We start from the raw sequence: 20,275 nt of genomic DNA, 5'->3' as shown, positions 1-20,275 counted from the left end.
GTTCTTGCACAGAACTTGGAATCCAAAAGATGTAAGATTGGTTTGGCAGGTCTTTCCCCATAGCAGTGCTTTGGGGACACTGAGGGTTTTTTTTGTGGTCACTTTAATAGATGAGATTTGGGTAGGTGGTAGAAACCAAACCAGAAGAATTGGAAGAAATGAATAAATTACAAAAATTGGCATCTGAGATTGAGTTATTGCCCATGTTTGTTGTCATCTCAAAGTAATAATCTTTAGTAATTTGTGTCTTTGTTTTAACAAATATTTATGTACAGGCTTTCTAATACTACAGCTGTTCATAGGTCTTGTTAGTTACATGCAGATGTCTCACACAGATGCACGCATTTGAATGTGTTTGGCTAATACATTTCAGTGGAGTTACGTTTAGCTCAAAAGCTAGGAAGTTATGCTTGCCAAAAAAATTGCACTATAGAGAAGAAAGTTGACCTAGTAAGGAAATGTGAAGGACCAGAATTTAGTTTTTCTTGTTGTTAAGATTTCATGCAAGTTTGGATAGCCAGGGAACTAGCAGTTTCCCCTTAGAACAGAAGTAGTGTTTGATCCTTATGTCTTGCTTTAACTAAGCAGATTGCAGTTCACTTTAGGGACACTTTCCCTGGTATATGTGATGTCTAATTAGAGCTCATTAGTGCATTTCATGTTCCTCTTAATGTATCCGGAAAAACTGGAGTAAAAAATAGTGTAGTCCCCTGAAGGTAGCCTTGAATTATCCACCTAGATTAAGGAAGTTGGAAGACAGTGAGTCAGCAGATGAAAATGTGGAAAACCCCATTTTCCTGATGATCAACTCACAGAGGGTCACAGCAGCTTTAGGAACCAGCAGGTTAAGTGCAATCACATTTGATCAGTGCTTGAATGAAAGAATGATGTGAAGAGAAAATGTGTTTCTGGAGTTGTGTGAGGCAAGGAAGGAGTATTAGAGTAGTACCTCTAAGATGGGACTTTCTGTGAATGGTGAATTTGCATAGGAGAAGGAGATAATTAGGGGAATGAGAGCTTGCTTGTAGGGAGTGCTCTCACACATTAGATTAAAAATGAAAGTACTGGTGATCTTTTGCCTCTAGAGAATAAGATGATTCCAGTGTGATGACCTGAAAACAGGTAGCTAGTGAAATTCTGAAACAAATCATGTAAAACACCTTCACATATAAATTAATTCAGTGTTAAGCAAGTTAACGGTGAATTATAGAAATGATAAGCACTGTTACTGAAGATATTGCATCTCCAGAAGTTGCATGAGGCAAAGGGTGCTGGAGGATTTTAAAAGTTCAAAGAATCACTGCTGTGATTGTTATTGGAAGAAGTCTTTAAAGAAGTTTGAAAAGTCTCAGTAGTATCATCAGTCTTCTGGAAAGCCAGCTATGAGTTGGGTATGGATGCAGTGAATCCATAAACAGATTTTGAATATGGAATCAGAACAAAATGTGATCCTTAGTAAGGGAAGGTTTAGTTCAAGTATTATGTTTCTAGAATTCATCTTGGCTTCACCAGTGCCAAGGGGGATAATCCCTTCCCTGGTCCTGCTGGCCACACTGTTGCTGATACAAGCCAGGATGCTGTTGCCCTCCTGGGCACACCGATGGCTCATGTTCAGGTGGGTGTTGACCAGCACCCCCAGGTCCTTTCCCACCAGGCAGCTTTCCAGCCGCTCTTCCCCAAGCCTGTAGCGCTGTGTGGGGTTGTGGTCACCCAAGTGCAGGACCCAGCTCTTCTTGTTGAACCTCACAGAACTGGCCTTGGCCCATCGATCCAGCCTGTCCAGACCCCCCTGCAGAGCCTTCCTGCCCTCAAGCAGATCAGTGCTCCCCCCCAACTAGGTGTCATCTGCAAACTTACTGAGGGTGCACTCGATCCCCTATCATACAGCAACCTATATTTTCTGTGGTGTGTCTTTCTATTTGCCATCAAGGGAGTGTAGATGACTGCTTAAGTTACATTCCTACTATTTGGATGCCCAGTTAGAGTACCTTTTAAGTGTTTGACCTATTGGAAATTTTTCTCAGATGTAAAGAGTAGCATGAGTGAGTTTGTTACTTTTCAGTAGGGAATTATTGAATAATGTTGTTTTAATTCACTCGCAGCCATTTGGAAATATGGGTAGAATGTGAATACTTTGAATGGGAATTTTTATTTCAAAGATCCTATCAGTTCCTGGAGGATGCCACTGTGGTGTCTCCCAGAGTAGAAGAGACTTGGCATCAGTTCTGTCCCTCAGGAGTTCTGAATTTAATCCCAAAAGAGCTGACTGAGGTCTCAAAGCTGACCTCTGTGGAGATGTAGCAGTAATGGTTTTGTCAGCAGTTCTTTTGGAATGTTTTGGAATGAATTTGTCTTTTGCTTGTGATTTGTCACTGTTCGGGATTCTCAGTGTGATAGCAGAGTGGATAAGAGGAAGATAGGTTTGTTCCTTTCTGGGTTTATGTCCCATCACTGTTTGAAGGGTCTTTCACTTGTGGGTTTTATTTCTGTTTGTTCTAGTTTCTTTTATTGATCTCTGTTATTGCTGTTCTCTTTTTTGTTTGTCAGTGCTTACAGATATGTTCTGCCCACAGCAACTTACGGTACTCTCATACAAAGTCAGAACAAAAATCATAAAGCTTCCGTGTAACATTGCTAATACATCCTGGGGCGATGTTTGCTGCCTTTATTAGCAGTGTGGTATTGACTGTCAGTTTGTGGCACATTTTAGTCCCCAAGTCCTGTCTATTGTACTGCTGTGCAGCCAGTACTTGCTGCTTTTCCAGGTGGACACTTGATAAAAGGAGGCTCAGTAACATGTGTCACCCCTATGTGTAGGGTAAAACAAAATCAGTCTGGGATAGTTTCCTTTCAGGTAATTGTGAACTACATACATGGCTATGGACATTCATACATGCAGGCGTAGTAAATGAGGAGTAAACAGCTGCAACTTTTCCTCCTCACTCATTTTTCATAGCTAAAATAATTACCTTACATGGAATAAAAGGGTGCAATAAGTACATATAACTTAACATTTAATTATTTTCTTGCCCTCTTCTTTTCAAGTGTACAGACTTGTTTTATAAATAAACTTTCCTATGCTTTATTATTTTGATGCAGCTAGAAGTGTAGATAAAGTCGGTAGGTTTTTTTCTTCAAAACCAAAAATGTGAAATAGATGGGGAACAGATTGTAGGCAGTGATTATTGTCTGTTCAATTGGTCCAGGTTATTTTCTTGCAAATTGGAAAATCACAGAAAAAAAGGAAAATCAGGAGAAGAAATAATACTTGTGTTAAATCACGTGAGGGTGTGGGGAGTTGAATCAAAGATTTCCGCTGTGGAAAATTTCAAACACATCAAAAAGCAAGTGACTGAACTGCATATGAAACCACAGTTATAGCAAGAAAATAACATCCTTATGTCGGGATGACCTAGCAACATTAGCAATCAGCTGGATGCTTTAAAAATGATTTTATTTATTGCTTCCATATTTGTTTTCCTCTACTTTCTGCCTGCCTTTACAGAATTAGATCCCTGAAGTACAGGGTATGTTTTGGGATAGATCAGCTGGCAAAGGCTGTTCTTAGCCTTCAGTGATGGAGATTCTCTGGCTTCCCTACACACACAGTCACAGTCCAGGTGCAGGATTATTTTTATGGTTGAAGCTTTTTCTTACTGATTAGTTTTCTCTGGACTCTGGTTGCTGCAACTGAAGAACATATTCCATCCAAAACTGGGTACTTTGGGCCTTACTGAGTAAAACCTGGTTGCTTACACCTTCCTGTTGACACATCTCATGATAATACTAGCTTGTCTTGCAGCAATAATGTTTATTTACAATGTCTGATCCGTTATAATCCCTGGGTGCTGTTCTGTAGAGCTTTTGTCTAAGGTGTAAACACCTGTGTGAGTTTTCAGGGGACTCTTCTTTCTCAGTAAATGTTGTTTGCTGATAGGCCAGTAAAATAATTCAGGAGTTTTTGTTTATTTGGCCAGGAGATGGCTGTACCTAGCCATGCCCAAGGGACCCCAGCCTTTCTAAAATTGTGCTAGTCATTCTTTGAAGAAAAGTGTTTACTTGAACACAGTATTTTATGAGCTTGAGCTCTAGAAACCTGAATGCAATTTCTGTGTGTAAGTGAAATACCTATGGAGAAAAACATGGGTGAGAAGATAAGGTTGTTTCCAGGTTGTAATGGTATTAGGTGAAGTTTCTTGGCCAAAGATTGGTATGCTTACAAAAATTGCTTAAATGTCCTGATGGCTTTTAGTAGCATGAAATAACGGGAGAACCTTTTGAAGCTGAACTAATAGAGGTAGATATTGTGGTTTTGAAAAAAAAATAATAATCCAATAATGTGCCTCCAAAATCCATAAAATACTTTATAATGCTTATATTGTAAGTCTTTTTTTTTTTTGTCAGTGATTTCAGGACATTGTTTATTGTGGAGACTTCACAGCATGTTACTGGCAAGGGAGCAGAGATCTGTCAATGGAGGTTCTGGGTCTGCTCTCATGTTGCCAAGTGTTACAGTGTGAAGGCGCAGTTTGGATGTGCTGGTTGAGGCCTGTAATGCAGTATATTAAGGTAGTGTTTTGTGCCTCCCAGAAGCTATTAGTGGTTGGGCATTACTTCAACAGGTGGGAGACAATCTGGGTTTTTTTTCTGTGAGCTTTTTTAATCGGTAATCATGGGGTCTTTTGCATGGTTTTAGAACATAGCAATATGCTGTTATAGGGAGAAGAAAAACTCAGCCTCAAGTAGCATAAGAAGTAAGTGTTAGGGGGTTATTGTATAAGCAGATGGAAAATGTTAGCTTCATGCTTCAGAACAAACTGCAAGCTTGTTGAAGCACCGTGCTTCCTCTTTTGTGTAGATGCTGGTCCTTCCTACCATATTGTATATGGTAGAACGACATAGTTCAGAATTTTTGACATGACAGACTTAAACTGAGAGCGGAATGTTGTATTTGGAGTTAAAAATGACTAGTTGTGTATAGATTGAATAAGACCCAAGTAGTCTGGAGTTTGGTTATCCTGGTTTCTTTGTGGATGGATTTAAGCAGAGAATTCTACAGCTTGCTTGTCTGGTTCTTCCAGAGAAGTTTGGCAAGATCTGGATTTTGTTCTGATTTATAGAAATGGCTTTGAACAGTAACATCTGGAGAATGTATTCCAGACTCATTACACAATAGTACATTTTGTTCATTTTCATCTTAAATAGCCAATTCTTTTCTTAAGATTTACAGTTAGAAGACAAGAAAAATTAAGAACTTGATGCAGTGTGGTATGCCCTTTTACCATATTGGGGGATATTGGTATAAATAAGTCTGTCAGAGCTAAATAGATTTTATTTCAGTTTTGGTGTGCCTGGTGTGAAAACAATATTTTATTTATTTGGGACTTACTGATATTTATTAGGTTTCTTTTTATTGTATGTTGTAAACCTGTTTGAAGGAGAGGTAAGGGATATGCTTTTTAATATAGAACTTGATACTCAGTACAGAGCTTAAGAAAACTGTTCTAACATGTTTTAAAGATATTTCAAGATACATTGCTGGGCACAAAATTATGTGTTGCTGAACTTCATAAAAAAGGAATTTTCCACTTCAGAAAATACTTGCAGTGAAACATGTAAAAGTAATATTTTAGTAATATAATGTCAAGGAGGATGAAACTTTATATATATATAAAGACACAAGGTGGAATCAATGAGCATAACTAGTACTTGCAGTCTGTATTAATACTAAGTCTGCAAGCAGTTTGTGTACCTTGTTCCAGATAGCAGTCTTCGTGCCTTTACTATTCCTTCGATGAAATTTAGTGATTCTCGATTTCTTTGGTTAATCCTGTGATCAGTATGCCCCCTGTTTCCATTTGTACTCATCAAGTGGGACTAATTTAGTACGTACGCTGTTGTTTCTTTTTTTTAACCTCTGAGTTTGGTGATAAGAGTGTGGTAATTATCACTACTTCAGTTTAAGAAGGTTCTACAGACCTTATTACAGGGAGTAAAAGATTGAGTTTTCTTGGAAGTAACGTGCTAAAGCGTCAGAAAGGTCAAGATTATGATCCAAGTCCAGTCAATTGTATAAACAGCTTTGCAGCAGAAGCATTTTGAGGAACAGGTTAATCGTAATTTAACTTCATTCAGAGCCATCTTCCAGGCTGACATAAGATGCTAGTAATTTATTATAAAACATCTCCTTTCTCTTTAATTTGTAGAAACATTAAATCCTCAAAACTTGGCAAGGAGTTTTCACACTTGTGTGGAAGCACCATATGTAGATCAGTTAATTGCTTTTTCTTATGCACATGCTCTGCATTGTAAAGGGACAGGCATGGTTACAAGTGAGATTCGTAAGATGTTTTTCATTGCTGTAGATTACTGGTCATTCAGCGCTTTGTTCCTGAGTATTTCTATAGCAGCATTAAATCCTTGCTGTTGTGTTGAGAATGGTTGCTTCACAATTTAGGGTAGACTCGGCATTCTTCCAAATTTACTATAAAGTATTTCTACACTACTGATACTGAGGAGTGAGGGAGCGGGTGCCTTGTATTTGACAAATTTTTGGTTATTCCTGTTTGTCATCCACATGGTATACCCAGCCTACTACAGCAGAACTTTCATTAGCATGTAATACTTAGCTTTGGTAACTCTGATGTATTTTCCTGTTGGATCTCTTGTCACGTCATGTGATGTTGCAGATAGTGTGAAAATGCATAGAACTAACCTAAACCTCTTAATTAAGGCTGATATCGTATCCCTTGGTTATACCCACATATAAGTGTTTGGTAGATGTCAATTTTAGGGCATATTTTTTGCAAGTAAGCGTTCTGTCATCTGGTATGGCTTCGCATGTCTAACTTTATAATCAGTTACGGTTTACTGCAAGTGTGCTTCTCACAAGGCAGTTTTTTTGTGGTTGAGCAAGGAATGTTATTAATCATAGCTGGAGGAACACTTGGATGCCTTGGTGCAGTTAGGCATCGTGCTTTTTTCTTTAGGCTGATACAACTGAGTATATGAGCCAGATGATCAGAAGGAATTTGGTGTGGAGTGGGCCTACCTGCATAGTCATCAGTAAAAAGAAATTCTGGTGAGGAAATCTGCCACTTTGATGTGAGCTACTTGTGGAATTTTTTTTTTGAGCAGTGTGGAGCTGAATCACTACTATTTTATCAATGTCATGAAATGCTTTCATCAACAGGACAGGTACAGACATAAAGAGTTTGGGCAGTCAGCACGTAACCCTGCTCGGGGCTGTTAACAAATCACAGATTAATAAGGGTTGGAAGGGAAAGACCTTGAAGGTCATCTGGTCCAAACTAGTACTCAGCATAGAGCCAGTTTAGGTTGTTTGTGGCCTTGTCCAGGTAAGTTTTGAGTATGTCCAAGGAAGGAGCTTGTACAACCTCTCTGGGCAGCTTGTTCCAGCATTTGACTGTTGTCACAGTGAGTTTTTTTCCCCTCACATAATCAGTTTCCACTTTTGGTGTAATTTTTTTGCCTGTCACTGTGTACCTGAAAAGAATCTGATCTTCCTCCTGCTTATACTATTCCTTGGCGGCTTTTTCATCATGGAAAGATCAAATGACATGCAATCTTACCAGCATTCAAAGTTATGCCAAGGCTTTGCATTAACCTTGCTTGATACCTTCTGTTTCCACTTCCTCCCTGAGAAAGGGAGATAATTAGATAATATATTTTAATACTTCTGGTTTATTCTTTAGCTTTTGGTGGGATGGTAGTGTGTCACAAATGACAGGAAATCTGAAGTGGGGAAGAGGGCCAAATGGCAAGTTTTCTCTACTTGCTTTGTGAAAAGGGAACTGTTGTTTATAAACAAGTTTACTTGGGTGCTCCCTCATTTATAGGTTTATATGTAACACTGAGAATTGAGTAAATGCTTAATGTTATGTTTATGCTGTGAACAACTTTAAGAATTTACTTTTACCAGAAAGCAAGTTTCCTTTCCTTCCAAACCTTCAATTCAGTAACTGTGCAGATTATAAGAATTTGCACATAATTGAGGAGGTTGCTCCCTGTCCATGGTAACATTTTCTTTGTACTTCAGGAGTTCTGCTGACTCTGATATTGTTTAAGGTCTTTTGAGATTAAGGATTAAATGAAAAAGCAGTAAACATGCTGTTGTTGTAAGAGTATCTTGTGGAAGAGGAGGTGAAAGTGCGGTTTGGAACTGTAGAGTTCTTGGAAGAAAACTGCATGGTTTTGAGTAAGAATGATGTGTTGAGAACACTGAGCTAGAACTGCTAGTTCAGATATTCATGTCTTTTCAAATGTGTGAATGCTTTGGAATTAGTGACTGGGGGAAACTTAAAAGGAAAACTTACCCTTCAGCTGTTCTTAATTTGCAATTTACTTGAAGTATTCTGCAGAAATGTGTGTTATTTCAATGGAATAAATGATAAACTGGTGTGGAATTTCTGTTCTTATCAGCTACCTGTGAGAACAGGTGTCCTTTTCTTTGGGCAATACTGTGGTGATTAGTGCTTCAGAAGGATACATTTTTGTTTTGTGCAAGTGATTTCCCCCCTCACCCCCTCCAAATTGAAGCTTAGTTAAGACTCCTGTAAACAAATGAAACGGGAAGAAACTCGCCCGTCATTTGAAATTTGTATGTTCAGTTGGAAAGTTAATGTGTTTTTACTGGTACTAACTATAGAGGAACAGTGCCCATTACACACCCTTTTTTTAACGCTGGAAAACTGTGGCTGGGATGTTAATAAACAAAGTGGTAGAACAAATTGATTAAAATTAATGAGAAATTACTAAAATGTTTTTGTGTTCAACCAGGAGCTCTAAAAGAGCTGAGTGTGAATTTACCAAACTACTTGCTGTGGTGCCTGCCCTCTCACATAGTATCAGAGAAAAGGAAGGTAGCCAGTGTCACCAGTTGTAAACCAGAGCTTAAAAGGGATTGTGGGACTAAAAGTATGAATGCTGGATCCATTGTGTTAAATTATGCTAAGCAGTAGAATTGGTAGACTTTTGTAGATGTAAATCTGTGAAAAATCCTCTATATTCTAGGATTAGAACAGGTCATTAAAGACAAGATTGATTGGAAATCTGTCATTTCTATTTGAATTTTCTACATGAAGTCTCCAGTGAGTGGCAAAGCAGCTAATCTGCTGGGACTGCCTTTTCTTTCTGGTTCTTTGTCTCCACGTGCATCCATGGTTGCAGTTGAGGATAGAACATACTTGGCTTGTTTGATTCGTATTTGCCTTCTAATGGATGTTTAAAATGGAAGTTAATGTGATCATGGGGACAAATAAAATGCGTCCCAGGTATGTTGTTAATACTACTCAGTACTGACATATTTTAAGATGCTTTTTTTAATGCAAGTGATGTAAAAGTATCTTAAAAACAGAACAAAACACTCTCCTTTGACTAAATCACCAGCAGTACTACTTAAACCACTCATAGTCCAATGCGGGCTCTTGCAGAGTTATGTGAAATTACTCAGAGTTGGAGCCTTGGGTGGTGTGTTAACATTACAGGAGATGTGATATTGTTTGAGTATCTCATTTTTGAAGTTAAATTAAGACAAAAACATGATTAATTGCAGATACTGAAATCTGAAATACTTCTTTCCTGACTGCTTGGAACAAATAAAGATGAAGCAGGCCAAAGCATTAATGCACAATAATCAACTACACATGTCTGTAAACATGTTCTGTTAGGTTGCTATGAAACTTTTTATTCTTGGCGGATGAGAAGATAGATGACTTTAAGACTGCCTTAAAGTTGTTCTCTTTTAGAGGGTCAGTGGTAATTTGGATGATTGTAGGGTGCTCAACTCTGTTCTGAAAATCAAAGATCAGTCTTTTTTTATTTAAGTAAAAATAGATCGGGGATGAAGTAATTGTTTTAAAATGCCTTCTAATAAAATTCTGCTTTTTCCATAATGTTTTTAATGTTTTCAGATTTACCTGATCAGGCAACACTTCTAGAGTATTTATTCACTTGCTTAACGTACATCTAGTCTTCCTGAGTTACCGGGATAAAGAGATGAGAAGCATCAACCTTTTTTCACGTAGTCCGGTTTGGCATATTGCTTCCCACACTACTTGGAAAGGGGCACTAACCTGTTCAGATGACTGAAACTAGGGGTGTTTATAAAGCTGGGCAGGTTAATTGAAAAGGACACCAGCATAATGTCTGTCTTCAGAGGCTGATGCATCTGGTTTCAGATAATGTAGAAGTACTACTTTCACCTGGAGTGACAAGTCAGCTCATGGAGCTTGTGTTAGCTTGTTTTGAGCTGCGTGGCCGATACAGGTAATGGAAGAGTGCGTTTTAGGAAACATTTCTTCATTGGTATGGAAATAAAATACGGAAAGACAAAGTATCTCTGGGTTATTTGTCTGATTCAGTGTGATTTCAGCTGAAATTTGACTCAGCTGGTTTGCAAAGGATGATACGAATGGTTGTTTTTCAAAATTGACTGCCTTTTTCACATTTTGAAAAAAAAATGAAATAGATAAAAATATGTAGGCTTAATGCCCTTAAATGTTGAATGTTTAAATATTTTATGTTAGTAATGATTTTCATATATCAATAAAAATAGAAGGTTAAAGCGATGCTGTGAAATTTCTGATGTTCAGGGAAGTTAATAATTTGTTTTATGCTAATGATATGTATATCTTTTTGTTTCCTTTATAAAAGCAAGTCCTTCAAGACCCTACCTCTTGAAACTCTTTATCTTGTTTTCTCATCTAATGAACAGTAAAGTGCTTTTAATGGATCAGAATTACTGTTTTAACTGTACAATCACAACTATTCCAGAGTAATTGTCATTGAATAAGAAATTACTTGGCTCTTTCTTTAATGTTTTAAGTCATAATGCTTCAGGATTATGCCTTTAGATCTGAAAGTTCAAATTAGGTGTTTCAAGCTGATCATGTTATAGCTTTCATGTTATATTTCACATTTGCTTTTATTGAGTCTCACTTTATTTCATCATGCTCCACTGATAGCAGCAGCATGTTGCTAATTTAATATCTCAATAGTATTTCTGCAGTTTTATTAGGATGTATTATGTAGTTTGAATCAGAGTGGCATACTAATGTGGGGGTTCCAACATGTTTTAAATTCACCTACCTCAAATTAATATTAAAGAATTATTTTTGAAGTTTTAATCCATTATTAGTTAAAAGCTTATTTTACAGGATTGTTCAAATATATTTCAATTTGTGTGATGATATAAAATTATTTAGGGGACCAATGTGTTATAATATTCCAGTGTAATCTGAAAAATATGTTCATAAAGAATAAGATTAGGTAGGTTTAATATGATTTGACTTCTGGGCACTTCTCAAAGTCTGGATTTTTTTTCTTCTGATCAGACTATTTATTGTCTATTTACGTAGGCTATGTGGTAGAGTTTTAAAGCAGACTTACCTGCATTTCAGTAAATTGGTATGTGTTAAAAATTGAATAGAAATTCAAGTGAAGGAAAAAAAGCTAATTGAATATTTGATTTCATTATAAAAGTGCCATATTCTAAAATTTACTGTGAAAACTTACTGTTACTTTTTTTCCTTTGGTCTCTTCTGTAGTATTTTTTTTTTTCAGTGTTTTCTTTGCTGGTTGTATCCTATATCAAAATCACGTAAGCAAGTGAAGTGAAATATATTTAACTGCCAACTTTTAAGAAGTAGGGAAGTAATACGTCTTGGTAATGTTAATGCATTTTTAGTTTATTAAAATGAGAGTTCTTTTAAATTAAAATTTTAAATGCATCAGTAAAAGGCGAAGGGTAACAAGATGCCCAATTCGTAGAGGCCTAGATGAAATTTAAAAAAAAAGGGAAGGAGATGTTTGCCAAGTGTTTTGTGTGTTACAGGTGGATACAGGTACAGGGGCAGCTCTTGTGGCTGCGTCTGAAGCAGGGCTTCCCCACCTTCACAGATGGTGGTAAGGCCTGGGGCAACTGCCTGTTTGCGACTTACATTCCTTTTTCCTTGACCATGATACCTGTCAGTGGATGGAGTGCACCAGAGGGTGCTGTATAGCTTGGAAACTGAGATTACAGCCATCCTTCAGGAATGAGAACATTTTACGCAGCATATGCTTTCTCTAGGTTCAAATAATCTTGCATTCTCCTTGTTACAGAAGTTCTTTCATCTGTCCGTGGCGTTATTCTCCTGCTCCATCCTATGGATTAGTTTACTGATCTATTTACTCTGTAGAAATGGGATTAAATAGGCCTGAAAGCCAAAGCTTCTTACTCTGCATGGGAGGAGCATGGTACTGATGTGACTAAAATATTCTCTAGTCAGCTTTTAAGAGACGAGATGATTCCTGTGTGAAGCTTTTTGAACTGATTTTTGTTAATTCTTGGCAGTAAAGCCAAGACACAATTGATGTCTGTTAGAAGTGAGTATAACTTGAATTATGAGGACAATGGAAACAAGTTACATCTTCAATAAATATCTTCCTCAGTTCAGGGTTCTCCAGAGCATTCTGTCTTTCTGCTGCTTGGAATGAAAATTTTTCAGGGCTGGGGCTGTTTTTATGTAATGGCAGTGCCAGACACATCGGTAGCACTAGGGAAGAAAGGACAGAAATACGCAGGCTAGTAGTGTTACTGTAGCATGCTGGCAAAATAAATGCCCAGCAAGAATAAATGGCAGCGCCACGAAGCTACTGCCATTTTCACATCCTCACTTAAGACATACTCAGTCTGAATACCTTTTGAGCATAGTACCATCAGAGATTATTATTTTTCTTCCAGGAGATATGAAACAAAGTACAGATGACCCACATCTGGAAATTAGTGAGATCAGCTTGCTAACACACCTTGGAAATGAGAGCTAGCAGTTTTTTCTACTTGTAAAATGTTCTCTAATCTGCCAGGTGCTTTGCTGTGATTCAGAGTTGATCAAGATAATGTTGGGTGTGTTTGACATCCAGACAACACCCCCCCACTTTCTTTCAAAAGCTGTGCAATAATTTTGTTGATCTGAAATTAAATTTTAATTACTGGGCTAGCTGTGGTAACTTTTTTTATCTCCAGAGGCAATAATAGGACTAAGTCACAAGAATTCAAAAATTTTTTTGAAAGTTTATTTCTAAACAAGAAGCGGAGACAAACTAAATCTGTAGCAAGTGCAGCCTTACCTTACAAAAGATGACACTGATAAGACTGGGCACTGCTTATGGAGAATGTGGGCAAAAGGCAGTATACTTTCGTACAGATGCTCTTGTAGATCCATCTGCCTTTGAGTATGGACAGTTAGTTTTGACTGCCTGGAAAGTAACAATACTTTTCTGTATTGTAAGTTTTTTTGAATGCTTGTAAGTATTCTTTCCCATATAAGCATGAGGGGGGATATGAATGCTTATCTGTATATACATAAGAACATACTGTTGTCCTTGAAGTGTTAAGAACACTGTAAGCTATAGAAACTGTTCTTACCTTTCATTTTGTTTCTCCTTGTCATCTCTGACCTAGTACAAATTAAAATGAAAGTATCTTTACCTGTAATGGATGCTTATTGTTTCTACACCTAAAAAAAGCCCATCTAAAGAGCCTAATGCTTAATTGCAAGTGACTTGTTTATAACTTGAATATTTTTCGGGCTGTGTTTTCCACTTAGAGACGGTGTGTTAAAGGAATTGTGTGGTGTGTGGTGTTTTGTGTGTTGTTTTTTTTTTATAGGTAAAGACAGAGTTTTCAACACCCCCTTGTGTGAACAAGGAATTGTTGGCTTTGGTATTGGAGTTGCTGTTGCTGGTGCTACAGCCATTGCAGAAATCCAGTTTGCAGATTATATTTTTCCAGCATTTGATCAGGTTTGTACTAATAGTTTTGAGAGAAGTAAAAAGGGTTCTTATGACTGTTTAAATTACTCTTCTGTTAGCATTAATACTTGGTTTGAATTTGTAATTTTTTCTAATACATCCACAGCTGTATTGCTAATATTTGTGCATGCTTTAAGTAAACAGGAAGGTGCCAGGGCTAGTTTGAGGGCTCATTAAATAATGGAAATTAAAGATGTGTTTGAAGCAAATGTCTCTGTTTTTGTTTTTGGTTTTGTGGCTGCGTTGGCTTCAGCAGCCTTAAATTCCTCAGCTGTGTCTTCCCATTTACTTCTCTATGCTTCTGCAGCTTGCCAAGTGTCCACAGGGCAAACTACAGTTTTGAACTGGGCTGGTTGACAGTATGGGAAAGGGGAAACTGGGTTATATGGCTACTCTGGAGCCCTAGGCTTCTAACTTCAACATGCTAAATTATTGCTTCATTTACCTTGGAAAATGTTTGCCTTTCCACTGACTTGCAGGATTTCTTTTCTTCTTTGTCCTCTGAATTCTATGCATAGTGCAGATGGAGTTACATCTCATGTATTTTAAGAGGCTTGGTGATCCATAACTAAAGGTATTGGACTGAATGGTACTTGTTTGTGTATATCTTCCCAGATTGTTAACGAAGCAGCAAAATACCGTTACCGCTCTGGAGATCTGTTTAATTGTGGAAACCTCACCATCAGAGCCCCCTGGGGCTGTGTGGGTCATGGTGCACTATATCACTCTCAAAGTCCAGAAGCTTTTTTTGCTCACTGTCCAGGAATAAAGGTACAGTAGCTCTTACTCTATGAAGATTTAATTTTGTTTGTTTGGGTTTTGTTTTTTAATGGACTACAGTTAGTCTGGGTACAGGCAGGGGAAGAAGAATGGAAGTCAGTCCACAACAAAATATCTGACTATGCTAATTAAAAACTTTTCTAGCAGTTCTTAAACTGCATTAAGTGTTTGAGAATGTATAGGTATTATTGGAGCAGTCTTTAGCAGACATAGCATTTTGTATTTGTGTGCTTTTTGCACTAAAAGCATGCATTTTGCATGTTTTATGTCCAGTATAGTACAGAAATTAAAAACTAACAGCAATGAATAGTACTTTCCTTTTTCTTTTTGCATCTGTCTTAAGTGCGTTATTGAATTCACTTATATGAATGACAGTGACAGACAGTGGCACAAACTGAAACACGAGAGGTTTTGTCTGAGTATAAGGAAGCACTTGGCACAGGTTGGCCAGAGAGGTTTTGGAGCCTCTATCCTTGGAGGTATTCACAAGCTGTCTGCACGTGGTCCTGGGCAGTTGGTTCTAGGTGGCTCTGCTTGAGCAGGGGTGTTGAATCAGGTGACCTCTGGGGGTCCCTGCCAACCTTAAATATTCTGTGATGCTCTGCATGACAACTGTCTTGCTGTATGAGACAGTGGCATCCCTTGAAGCTAAGATTCCTGGTGCTTTCCTGGAGAAGAGGGAGCGATGGGATCTAGTCATCCTAGGTTTAAGGGAGCAATGTCAGCCAGCTCTCCATTTTTTTCTGAGCAAATTTTTTGTCTATGGACTTGCACTTCTGGGTTAGTAGGCATCCAGGCCATTGCGAAACAACTCATAGCTTGATTAGCATGGAAGACTTCAGCACACAATTACTGGTTTTGCTTAAGACATATGTTCATTGTTTATCTGTTTAATCTATTGTCTATATATAATTTTGGTGTTCTAAAGCCTCTGGTATTACTCATTTACAGGGAGGCTGTGGCCATTTCTCCTACTTGTTTCTCTTGACTTAAAATCTTGTATTATTCACGTTTTATTTATTTCATGATGTTTGAGAACCAGAATGTATTTTTGTCTTTGGGTGTTCTTTATGATCTTTGATGTGTTCCTGTTCTGAACTTGAAAATATTTCCTAATATAGACAAATGCAATCTACAAAGTCTTTTGCCATCTAATTGAATCAAATGGTTTCTTGAGCTAGTTTAAAAACCAGAGTAGTTTATTACCATATGGAAGCACAAGATAACTTACCAGATTAATATACTTGATGCCAGGTCTAGCTAATTTATGCTGATCATCTTGGTCAGTCCCAAATCATTTTATACTGAACCGAGTGCTGAGATTTAGTGGTCCACTCTAATGATCAAAATTCTTTCTAATTCATAGCAACCTAGTGCTACTGTGCTTAATTTTCTGAATAAGTTAGTCAGAATTTTATATAATTACTTTTCTCTCATCTATGATCTTTCTTCTTGTTTTTTCATTTTCTTTCACTTTTTCTTGGGTGAAGTCTAAAATAGGTTGCTATCACTAACAGCTGTTATCTCAGTTAAAGGTAAAAGGCACATTAAATTCCGTGGATCTGGTAGAAAAATATGCTAGTTTTTGATGCACAGGTATTTTGGACTATCTTTAGAATTTTGTATTTTTGAGAAAACAATATTGTTCCTTCAATGTTTTTTTGGTGAAGCTGTTCATTAATGCAGTTATTAATGTTTGAAGGCCTTATCTTCAAGGTTGCAGGTCTTTTTTTGAATGAATCCAATGCCAGCACTTGACATATGAATCCAGAAATGCAAATGAACTTGTGGTTCAGATGCACCTGCAAAAATCCCGTATCTCTGCATATTTTCTCCAAAGTGCTGGAGGAAAGACCATATATTACAATCTGGGAAGGGTAGGATTGATCTTTGGGGAGAGGGATATTCAAAACTGCCCTCTTATTAAACGCTGTGGCAGGTTCCTGACTTAAGACCTTTATTTTGTGTTTTTCTTAAGTGAAAAGTGGGGTTTGGATTTCCCAAGCAAAAGGGAGTTTGTACAACCCTGGCTGTTCAAGGGAAGGACTGTAATCAATTAGTACTTAAGACAAGGCTGTTGGGGTGACAAGGACATTGCTAGTTGATTGTATCTTTTGTGTACTGTGGTGAGGATGTATATCTTAATGGATCAGACAGTCTTCCAAAATTACTGTATTGACACTCTTCATTCCATTGTAAGACTGCTCCTGGATATTTGCTGTCATGGCTAGAAGCTTTCTTTTCGTTTCCAGCATAAATTTGTTCCTGACTAACTTGTATATTTGACTTACCTGTTCTTCATCTTCCCTTTAATATACTAAGAGAACAATTGTTTTCCCTTTAGTCTTTGTTTTGTTAGGCTAAACAAATCAGACTATCAAAGAGGTGTTAACAATTTCTGAAGCTTTTTTGGCACCTGTTTCATTTTCTTCCAGAACAGTTGATATAGTCATGAAGTATTCCAGCTGAGTTTCTAGCAGTGATTTTTGCATTAGAATTAACGCTTCCTTGGCTATGTTATTTTACATTTTTAGGGCTGTACTGCATAGCGTCATAGTCATCCTTTCAGCAGATAATAAACTTAAATCTGAATTTTTGCTGCTGATTTCTAAATTTATCACAAAAATGTAGTTCTTAAATGTGTGACTTCTCAGTATGTTTTGTTTGGTTTGCTTTTGCTTTTGTCAGTCATATTCTCAATGTTAACTAGGTCTTTTTGGTATCATCCTCTGCAGCGGTGATGACTCAGCTTTTGAATAGTTTTCATTACCATATTTCAACTTAACATTGTAAATGAATAAGGTAAATAAAGTCTGTTCTAAAAATGACCCATAAGAAGCTGCACTAGTAACATCCATCAGCTTGGTAATTTCCCATGTGTCTGTTACCAAATGCTTTGGTGAAATATTAATAGACTACTTCTTCCTTGTTTAGAAGAATCACTTATCAAGTTAATTTGATGCGATAGCAGATTTAGGTGGTGTTTGGACTCTTTTCTGTTACTTTTGTATAATTAAATGTTCTTAATCTCAAAAATATTTTGAAACCTTGGAAACTCCTGGAGTCAGTAAGCTAACATGTCTGTAGTTACATGGATTTTTTTTTTTTCTTTAAAAATGTGCTGAAAATGTTTTCAGTCAGAAGGGGCCACTTCTAACTTCACAGCTATAAAAATGTTTGCTAGTAGACATGGTGCATGTATCAGCTTTTTTTGATCTCTGGAATGTAAATTAGCTAGTCCTTCTGCTTTGAGGGAATTGAGCTCTTTGGTTGTATTTTCATTTAAATTGTGATAATTTCGTAACTTCCTGTGCATAACCAACATTCTTTTAGGTCATCCAAAATTGACTCTTCTGTTGGGAAATCAATTATATTTTTTCATTCCAAGTTTTCAGATTGCATCTGGAAGGAAGCCTTGCTTAGTTTTCTCTTTGCTTGATAATAGTTTCAGGTATTTTTTTGGTATTTGTTAATTTCCAAAATGAACAAAAAATTTCAGGCTTCCACCATAAGCAAAGGAAGTCAACTTTAAATGGCTGTTTTCTTTTTTGTCTTCAAAATTTACTGGACTAAGTCTGAATATCTTCCAGTCCTGCTCTGATGAATCTTTATCCAACCAAGTGAGGATCACTCATTGAATTTTTTTTGTCATATATCTACATTAATTTTACTAAACTAACGTATTTTTTTTTAAATCCAACCGATTTTCTTTTGTTCCGTTTACCTCAATGTTATTGTTAAAATGTTAGTTCAACTTTATCGGAGGGAAGTGCATTAGTATCTAAATCGTGGTGTAGAGGGGAGCTATTCAAGCCTCCTCAATGAACAAAGTAAAATTGGGGTATATGATTATATAGCACTGATGTTAATTCACTTTAAGAACTGCTCAATCTGTACATAAGTTTATTTAAAGCGAATAATTGCTTGGTTTTTGATATGAGGTTTTGATTGAGGAAGCTTGTAGAAGAATTGCAGTTTAAGTAAACTATTAAAAAATATTTTTACAGATTGTTATTCCAAGGAGTCCTCTTCAGGCCAAAGGACTGCTGCTGTCATGCATAGAGGACAAAAATCCATGCATATTCTTTGAACCTAAAATACTTTACAGAGCCGCAGGTAAAGATTTATATCCTGTATTTTCCAATAAAGGAACACGCTTTTTTTGCGCATATGTGTTGATAGTCACAATTGAAACAATAATGTAGCAGAAGTCTTGACTTGTTTTGTCTCTAGCTATGTTTGGAGTTTGTGTTTTTAGAGGAATTGTGAAAACTGAGTAAGATCTCTAAATTTGGCTGCAAAGATAAATGAACATTTACAGTCTGATTCATATTCATTCATAACATTCAGTTAACTTTGGAAGTGGAATGCTTTGTACAGTCATGGTTTAAAAAAAACCCCAGAACTAAGAGCATTATCCTTGATCAAATTGCAATATAAATTTGATAGAAGTTAAACTGCTTTCTTTTTGATAACTCTAGTTACTGAAAGAAGTTTCCAGATGTTTATTTCCAAAAGAACTGAACTTCACCATCCCAAAGTTAAAATTTCTTTTGAGGGCTTGATTTCTAACAGTCGTGAAAATCTGCCCCCTTAGATTTTAATCTTGGGTAGAAGGAGGTGCAAGTGCTATTATTTTTCATTTGTTTCAGTCATAGTGCATTTTTTGATTAATAGCAGTTTTAACAGTTATTATGCATAACATACAAGAACAGAGTAATTTGATGATGATAGTACTTGAGGTCATTTAAAAAAAAAAGTTTGTTATTACTTTGGACTAGAGAAACTGGACTGAGAACAGATAATGGATGAAAGCAAATATTGCATGTGGAGGCAGGCAGAGTGGGTGGATGAGCTGGTAAAACAGGACTCAAGCCATCACTTACCTCCAGCATTTCTATGTCATACAGCTTGATATACCAACTATGGCTGAATCCGTTAATCAATTTATAAGTTGACTGTGTGAACTGGTGATGAGTGAAGGACAAAATGTTTGTATTTTACTTGGGACCTCTTAACATCACTTTTCCATCAGTACATCCATTTTGTTTGTTAGTAAATTTATCTTCTTCCTAGAGAATAGAACCAAAAAATATCAAGGGAAAGATTTAGAAAGCAGACATCAAAGCTACAAAAAATAGCAGAGTAACTCAGGAACAAATAGGATTTTTACCAGGGAAATGGCTTATTTGCTTCTATATTTTCAAAAAAAGTCCAGAATTTCCATTAGCGATGTATTTGTAAAGTGCTGCTATTTTTATTGTGGTGTGATGTACCCAGAGAGTGTTGCATTTCTTAAGTTGAGTGTGTTTTGAGAGCTTACTGAAATTTAGCAATAAATACCTCCGACCCTTTGTTTAGATGAAGTAGTTTGTAAAAGGAACTTGAGTCTTAGAGTCCTATTAGAGAAAAAGATGGAAGCTGAAATTTGTTGTGTCTTTAAAACAGCCCTTTTTTACCTCAGTGTTTACAAGTCACAAATACAGACTGAGAATATAGGGAGGTTTTTGTTTGAGGAAATTAACTTGAAAGCAGTTGCTGGATCATCTGGTGAACATAAATCAACCCTGCGATTGAAATCTTGAGTAAAAGACGTGCTGAAATAGTGGTTAATGTTATTTGTTTTGGTTGATAACTAACTGCGGTGTTGCTGCAAGATGATGTTGGCAATTTCTGAAAG

At 36.9% G+C, this 20,275-nt stretch overlaps 1 protein-coding gene across 2 annotated transcripts in view; it reads left to right on the top strand.

Moving 5' to 3' along the window:
* The window catches only part of BCKDHB (branched chain keto acid dehydrogenase E1 subunit beta), a 131,841-nt gene that overhangs the window by 10,682 nt on the left and 100,884 nt on the right, over positions 1 to 20,275 (top strand). For both annotated transcript variants that reach the window (XM_040597651.1, XM_040597652.1), the window contains exons 4-6: positions 13,673 to 13,806; positions 14,431 to 14,586; positions 18,603 to 18,711. In XM_040597651.1, the coding sequence (XP_040453585.1) occupies positions 13,673 to 13,806; positions 14,431 to 14,586; positions 18,603 to 18,711 (399 nt within the window). The remainder of the gene's footprint in view (positions 1 to 13,672; positions 13,807 to 14,430; positions 14,587 to 18,602; positions 18,712 to 20,275) is intronic.

The sequence above is a fragment of the Falco naumanni genome, chromosome 6 (assembly GCF_017639655.2).
Source record: "Falco naumanni isolate bFalNau1 chromosome 6, bFalNau1.pat, whole genome shotgun sequence".
Lineage (NCBI taxonomy): Eukaryota > Metazoa > Chordata > Aves > Falconiformes > Falconidae > Falco > Falco naumanni.
The sequence above is the reverse complement of the archived record's forward strand: the minus strand, read 5'-3'. Positions and strand labels throughout refer to the sequence as shown.